The 8,777-nt window shown below is 41.4% G+C and overlaps 1 protein-coding gene across 1 annotated transcript; it reads right to left on the bottom strand.

Moving 5' to 3' along the window:
- Positions 1-7,171: 7,171 nt before the first annotated feature.
- On the bottom strand, positions 7,172-8,308 carry LOC139961404 (adenosine receptor A1-like). The gene has a single exon (XM_071960546.1). It carries the CDS (start codon positions 8,306-8,308, stop codon positions 7,172-7,174), a length of 1,137 nt encoding a protein of 378 aa, XP_071816647.1.
- Between the last annotated feature and the right edge of the window lie 469 nt (positions 8,309-8,777).

Raw genomic sequence — 8,777 nt, forward strand, 5'->3', positions numbered from 1 at the left:
TTCAAGTGATGCATGAAGAAATGGGCAATCCTTTTCTGGGGGAAACTAATGACTTGCTCAAACTCGACAACAAGGATATTGTTGATCAAGCTGTGACGACCGCAGTATGCCAGACAAAAAAGATAGTTCAGCAACAATATGACGACTTTGTGACAGAAAGACTACAAGACCAATCAACACATATTTCAAAACCAATTAGGAAAAACAGACTCTTATTACTTAGTCTTCCTCCTGTGAGAGTGAAATCCAGTTCAAAATTGAAAGTGTCGACATTGAAGAGCAAAGTGTCCTTATTTTCACGCCTCTACATTGCCTGCAAATCAAGAGATGATGACAAAGGTGACTATTTGAGACATGAAAACAAGGCATGTCCCCCAGTATTATCCCAATTTAGAAACTTGAGACTAGGGAGCAAGTCGGATCTTCTTGTGTTCCTTGAAGCATTCTCAGAGTCTACAAGTGGCATACCAGCTATACTATTATTCTAGATGGAGCAGTAATTGTCAATATACTTTGACCCATAAATGTCAAGACGTTTGACGACTATGGACTGAAGGTGTTCTTGCCATTCATAAAACGGCAGTTGCAACATGCTAGTAGAGTGGATATAGTCTGGGATCAGTAAAGGGAACGCAGCTTGAAGACGCAGGCCAGGAACAAACGTTGCAGACTGCAGAGGTTTCCGAAGACGAGTTGAAGGCTCCAATAGTTTGCCAGGGAACTGGCAACAGTTTCTACGCCTCGACGAGAGCAAAACCGAGCTGTTCAATTTCTTGCCCAAGCATGTATCTAATATGCAATTGGAACACGGCAAGATAGTAATCACAACCAGCAGGCCAAAGGTGTTGTGCATGCCTCCTCAGGACACATCAAATATATCACCCTGCGACCACGAAGAGGCAGACACTAGGATGATATTGCACCTTTCGCATGCATTCCATGAAGGGTTCCAGAATATCCTCCTACGCACAGCGGACACATATATAGTGGTTTTGACCATAGCTGCAGTATCTAAACTAGGCATCCAGGAGCCATGGGTGGCATTCGGAACTGGTAAAAGCTTTAGATATATTCCAGTACATGAAATTGCTGCATCACTTGGCCCAAACAAGTGCCAAGCTCTGCCAATGTTCCATGCTTACACCGGGTGCGACACTGTTTCAGCATTTTACAGCAAATGGAAGAAATCTGCTTGGGAAACGTGGAATGTATATGAAGCTTTTACCATAGCATCCATGACCATGCCAAATTCTGGACAATGAATTGGCAGTACTGGAACGCTTTACGATTTTGTTATGAACCAGTGCTATGGCCGAGTGGGAACCGGTGCTATGGCCGAGTGGATAAAGGCGGTGGCATTTGAAGCAATGAGGCTTAGCAATCGGGAGGTTCTGGGTTCGATTCCCGGCCGGGTCATAGTAAGGTGGGTTTTTCATCCAAGAGCAATCTATGGTTTTCCCATCTGAAATGACTTTCTAAATTGAAAAGATTCCAAATTTGAGTTATAATGTTGAATTGGAAGCCACCCGACGTGTAAGTTGTAATCCATAAGCCCTTGCGGGTTTCTCCCACATTTGTGGTCGCTTAAGCGTCGTAAAAATAACTGCTGATTATTATTATTATTATTATTGTTATATGACAACAGCAGCACCATGGTAGATATATGGTATATATATATATATATGACTTCGAGTTGGTTAGCATCATGAGCTAGTATTGTTTGATACAGGTGTCAACGCAAACCTTCCTTACCGGTTTCGAACCTCTGGACATACAATCAGCATCAATAGCCTAGTTGTTACGGTGTCCGCGTACAAAGCGGGAGGCCTGGGTTCGAAACCCGGTGGAGGCTGGAAGATTTTTCACTGTTCTTCATTTTCCTTCCCATTACGTTTTCAATATTTCCCAAGAGTAGTTTCCACACATTAAATTTTGACTGCAGTACACTTTACCGTTCCATTACTAAAATTTGGCGGCCATCTTTAAAAATGGCCGCCACATATCACATGTACCCATCTATTTCAAATCTTTTTATTCCATATACATAATTATTACATATAAAGTGATTTTCAGGTATATCAATACCTCTAATTATCTATTAAATTCAGTGCAATCAATGATTTTGCACTAAAAATGTGGATTTTGGCGGCCATTTTCTAAAATGGCCGCCATTGCTAATGTAGGCTCTTTTGGCGATGGCTCCACTTCCAGAAATGCTCCTTAGTATGTCCTCTACATGTGTGCCAAAGCTCATGCTTGTATGACAAAATGCCATATTTTCACTGGTATCTGCTTGACTAGTTAGGCAGATATCAGCAAAATTATGAAACAATATGGCATTTTTTCATACAAGCATGAGTTTTGGCACACAGGTAGAGGACACCCTAAGTAACATTTTCAGAAGTGGAGCCATCGCGAAAAAATCCCACGTCAGCCGTGGCGACCATTTTACAAAATGGCCGCCAAAATCTCTGTTTGCTACTATAATTTGCCCTTTAAAATCTAATCTAGAGATAATTGGATTTGAATTTTCATCAGTGAATGCACTCAATTACATGTACTAGGTACATAGATGGCTAGAGATCATGAATCAGACTAATTTAGAAGACATCAACAAGGATAGCAATATGCTTGGCAGCATATCATGCCAGTCAGCAACCAGTACGAGATCGTACACCTGCTATTACAGCACTGTTACCACTGTTTCCTGAAGACTCAAAGTCTGCTGCCATGATAAAGCACTCCACGGACCTGATAAAGCGAGCAGTAGAAAAACTCAACCCTGGCCGAATACCAGTGATCACCTTGGATCAGCCCCTCTACACAATCGCCAAACAGATACATTGGCAATGGCCTGCAGACTACAGGGAAGATGTTTTTGTCATAGTGCTTGGAGTGTTTCACATTGAGATGACTGGATTCAAAATGATCGGTGATTGGCTGGAAGATTCAGGCTGGGTAGAGGCACTTTTTCAGTCTGGAGTCACATCAATAGGAACTGCAGATTCATTTTTGAGGGCCTCCCATGTTACTAAAACTAGACAAGCACATCAGGTTACGGCTAGTTGTTTGTACATACTACTCAGGAAATCATACGACAACTACAAGGGGACACTAGATCCAGAGGTACATCCAGAAAGATTTGACGACTGGTGAGTTCAAACAAACAAGAGATACCACAATTAACGTTTGGTACACAGTGTTTCAGCTGGACCTTCTTGTCTTGACATGTGTGCGAGCACTGCGTGTGGGGGATTTCGCTCTGTATATTGATTCCTTAACAAAACTTGCACCACGGTTCTTCGGCTTGGATCACACTAACTATGCTAGATGGATGTCAGTGCATGTACGGGACATGACCATTTAAGCAAAACACATCCTGACATTGCTGCAGAATTCAATAAAGGCAATTTCACAGTCCGTAAGTCAAGACGGCCATGTTCATCCATAGCCCTTGATCAGGTGCATGAGCAGAACAATGCGATTGTAAAGAGCGATGGTGGAGCTATTGGTCTGACCCAAAACCCCTGATGCTTTCAGACGATGGATGGTTGCCGGCCCTGAGGTAGTAAGGATGAACACAGAGTTCAAAGCCTCGATCGAGAGATATCTAAAGAATTCAAACCAAGAATCACACCATCACGAACAGACCAAAATTTCGCAAGTTACGTTTGCCAAGGAAGTCCAGAGTATGGTTCAAGTGATGCATGAAGAAATGGGCAATCCTTTTCTGGGGGAAACTAATGACTTGCTCAAACTCGACAACAAGGATATTGTTGATCAAGCTGTGACGACCGCAGTATGCCAGACAAAAAAGATAGTTCAGCAACAATATGACGACTTTGTGACAGAAAGACTACAAGACCAATCAACACATATTTCAAAACCAATTAGGAAAAACAGACTCTTATTACTTAGTCTTCCTCCTGTGAGAGTGAAATCCAGTTCAAAATTGAAAGTGTCGACATTGAAGAGCAAAGTGTCCTTATTTTCACGCCTCTACATTGCCTGCAAATCAAGAGATGATGACAAAGGTGACTATTTGAGACATGAAAACAAGGCATGTCCCCCAGTATTATCCCAATTTAGAAACTTGAGACTAGGGAGCAAGTCGGATCTTCTTGTGTTCCTTGAAGCATTCTCAGAGTCTACAAGTGGCATACCAGCTATACTATTATTCTAGATGGAGCAGTAATTGTCAATATACTTTGACCCATAAATGTCAAGACGTTTGACGACTATGGACTGAAGGTGTTCTTGCCATTCATAAAACGGCAGTTGCAACATGCTAGTAGAGTGGATATAGTCTGGGATCAGTAAAGGGAACGCAGCTTGAAGACGCAGGCCAGGAACAAACGTTGCAGACTGCAGAGGTTTCCGAAGACGAGTTGAAGGCTCCAATAGTTTGCCAGGGAACTGGCAACAGTTTCTACGCCTCGACGAGAGCAAAACCGAGCTGTTCAATTTCTTGCCCAAGCATGTATCTAATATGCAATTGGAACACGGCAAGATAGTAATCACAACCAGCAGGCCAAAGGTGTTGTGCATGCCTCCTCAGGACACATCAAATATATCACCCTGCGACCACGAAGAGGCAGACACTAGGATGATATTGCACCTTTCGCATGCATTCCATGAAGGGTTCCAGAATATCCTCCTACGCACAGCGGACACATATATAGTGGTTTTGACCATAGCTGCAGTATCTAAACTAGGCATCCAGGAGCCATGGGTGGCATTCGGAACTGGTAAAAGCTTTAGATATATTCCAGTACATGAAATTGCTGCATCACTTGGCCCAAACAAGTGCCAAGCTCTGCCAATGTTCCATGCTTACACCGGGTGCGACACTGTTTCAGCATTTTACAGCAAATGGAAGAAATCTGCTTGGGAAACGTGGAATGTATATGAAGCTTTTACCATAGCATCCATGACCATGCCAAATTCTGGACAATGAATTGGCAGTACTGGAACGCTTTACGATTTTGTTATGAACCAGTGCTATGGCCGAGTGGGAACCGGTGCTATGGCCGAGTGGATAAAGGCGGTGGCATTTGAAGCAATGAGGCTTAGCAATCGGGAGGTTCTGGGTTCGATTCCCGGCCGGGTCATAGTAAGGTGGGTTTTTCATCCAAGAGCAATCTATGGTTTTCCCATCTGAAATGACTTTCTAAATTGAAAAGATTCCAAATTTGAGTTATAATGTTGAATTGGAAGCCACCCGACGTGTAAGTTGTAATCCATAAGCCCTTGCGGGTTTCTCCCACATTTGTGGTCGCTTAAGCGTCGTAAAAATAACTGCTGATTATTATTATTATTATTATTGTTATATGACAACAGCAGCACCATGGTAGATATATGGTATATATATATATATATGACTTCGAGTTGGTTAGCATCATGAGCTAGTATTGTTTGATACAGGTGTCAACGCAAACCTTCCTTACCGGTTTCGAACCTCTGGACATACAATCAGCATCAATAGCCTAGTTGTTACGGTGTCCGCGTACAAAGCGGGAGGCCTGGGTTCGAAACCCGGTGGAGGCTGGAAGATTTTTCACTGTTCTTCATTTTCCTTCCCATTACGTTTTCAATATTTCCCAAGAGTAGTTTCCACACATTAAATTTTGACTGCAGTACACTTTACCGTTCCATTACTAAAATTTGGCGGCCATCTTTAAAAATGGCCGCCACATATCACATGTACCCATCTATTTCAAATCTTTTTATTCCATATACATAATTATTACATATAAAGTGATTTTCAGGTATATCAATACCTCTAATTATCTATTAAATTCAGTGCAATCAATGATTTTGCACTAAAAATGTGGATTTTGGCGGCCATTTTCTAAAATGGCCGCCATTGCTAATGTAGGCTCTTTTGGCGATGGCTCCACTTCCAGAAATGCTCCTTAGTATGTCCTCTACATGTGTGCCAAAGCTCATGCTTGTATGACAAAATGCCATATTTTCACTGGTATCTGCTTGACTAACAGCGCTGTTTTAGGTTTCCAAGGAGATCCGTTGGGTACGAAAGATGACAAGCAAACATTGCATATAAGAAACGGCAAACCACCAAAGAAACAGGTGACCAAACCAAACAGCTCTGAACTGTTGCCAAATTATGCAATATATTCATTCCGTCACAATCCATCAACAGCTGGTAATCATTTTTCTCTCCCTCACCCAACCTCCAACGCCTCGGGCAGTTTTGCGGCATAGGCTACAACAGGCTCAGCTACAACACATACTTTCAGCAGTAAAACGAAAAGCACGCATGCGTTTGAAGTACTGATGTGTCATCTCCAATCATCTACTTTTGTAAAGCAATGAACTCTGCATACCGTGGTAACTATTACCACCTCAACTAACAATAAATGTACAACAAGAGCGCAGTGCAAACATATATCTATTGTAATATATTTAATAACTAAAATGAGTAATTAGCTACGTTACATCATTTTATTTTGCACCATACAGAAGAAATGATAAAGTTTACGCGAATTTGGATTGCATTAACATACTGCATGAATTAAACAGCTTCACCCTATAACGTGCGTTATTGAAATTGTGTTATATGTGTATACTTTACCATAACCTAGGCAAGAAAGTTAACATTAAGTAACAAGCATTTCGTCCCTCTGACATAATGTGAATGTGATTTTTTTTTCCAAATGTGAATCACAAATAAGTGATTCCGTGAATCCAACATGATGCACTGAGCTTTTGGTCAAATATTCATAAATATGAGTTATGTGTATAGGGGTTGTTACTAATCAGTAGTTTTATCCTTTCAACTGTGAGACTCAGTATATAAGATATATGACGCCCATGAAAAAGGCAAAGGCAAAGTGATAACAAATTGTTTAGTCCACACAAAGTCGCACGTTAACAAAGAACGAGGAATTAACGTTAACGAAACAGGCAAACTCAGGTGTTCCAAATCAAACAATAGCAAATTAGCATACAATAAAGTTGTAACAAGATAACACAATGTTTTATTCATGGATAAGGTGCTCATTAACTCAATTCGTTTCCCCATTTTCAAATAGCTGAACCTTGTCTAGGAATCAAGTCAACGAACCCGGCAAGCACCAACAACTTGGTTGTGATCATCGGTTTGTCCTGTCGTCCATAAAGTGATTTATGTGTGTAAATTTACTCAACGTCATTGCTCGGAAATTGTTAACTGGCGCCTCGTCAACGAACCTTGATGGTTGCTACTTCCAAATATCTGCCAACGGCTCGGAAACTTGAGCATCTTTTTGATCTCTTCTCTAATAGTTTTATTTCCGAATCCATATATGTAAGGACAAAAAACACCAGTTCTGTACGCGAATAAGTGAATCAACACATACGCTTTCGGTGAAACATTCTCTGGAGTTATTACTCCGGTAAGTAAGAAGATAGAAAATGGTACCCAATTGATAACATATGTCGCCAATACGATGAAGAGGCGCAGCGCCGATTTGGCTTCTCTCATCATACGACCATAGGAGTGGTTTCTAACACTGACATTTCGAGCCGGTGAACGCCGAGTGCTCTCCCGAGCTGGCTGGCCGCTGTTCGATTCAGTCTGGGGAGTACATTCCATCGATGCAGACACTCCAGTAGTCGGTCTAGTATCAAAGGCTGACGTGGCGGCTATCTCTCGAATATGCCGTCTAACCGTCCAGAAAATGTGGGCATGAATGAATGTCATAATAGGGATGGGTACTATCCAATGGGCAACAAGAATCATCCCGTAGATCTTAGATGGCACCATGAAACTCAAATTGCATCTTCTTGTAAGTCGCCAGATGAGGCCCTTACCAATCCACAGAAGCCCCGATACTACAATGCCATACGTATAGCCATATATTGCAATGGATGCCAATGCAATTATGGATCTCCTCGGTGTGAGTATTGTGTTGGCCGTGAGAGGCCGACAGATTGTAATGTAACGCTCCACGGTGGTAGCTAAGAGACAAAATGTGATTTGTATTGATAGAGCTAAGTTCGGGGATCCTTCCAAGTAGCAAGATGGCTGGGTGGTGAAGAAGAAAAGGTCGAAGAGTGACTGCATCGGATAAGCTGAAATGTCGTTGATCAAGCAAAAAAACATCAATACAACTGTGAAATTGTTTGAGACCGTACGGATGTGCCTCTTCTTGATAAAGACTAGAATAACGCAGATATTGCCAAAAGAACCAAATAAGGCGACGGGAACCGTTGTCAGAACGGTAAACCTAACAAGATCAGGAGTTACTTCTCCAATATTATTAAATGAAGCTTCAGATGATATATTCATGACTTTCATCGACATCTTGATTGCAGATAAGAAAATAATGCGTTCGAGAAACAATAGGTGTGACTGTGACGAAAATTAGAAGCGCACCCGGTCAATAAGCCTGTGTTTCATGAATGTACATAAATAGTTTTTATTTGTAAACTTCAATACAATTTCCAACGTGTGTACGGTGCCAGATCACACTTGTGCTAAACATTAAGTAAATGGAGGCCGTTTGCCGATAAAGAAAACATGTAATATGTATAAATGTGATATTCCCTGCTTATATGTGCGACGATCGTCCAATCATTAATATATCTGTTTGCTTTTACAATCTATAGGAGATTTCGGTAATGCGTGGCCATTGGTCGACGTTCTATCTGCATAATATTAATAAAACCTGAGCTTTCATCAAGGCAAATCAAAGGAGTTCAAATAAAGGTTACTAATATTTGCCAATAGATCTTCAATTATATCTGACAGGAATTCAATTTCAGCGGAAAAT

This window comes from Apostichopus japonicus, chromosome 20 (genome assembly GCF_037975245.1).
Source record: "Apostichopus japonicus isolate 1M-3 chromosome 20, ASM3797524v1, whole genome shotgun sequence".
Classification (NCBI taxonomy): domain Eukaryota; kingdom Metazoa; phylum Echinodermata; class Holothuroidea; order Aspidochirotida; family Stichopodidae; genus Apostichopus; species Apostichopus japonicus.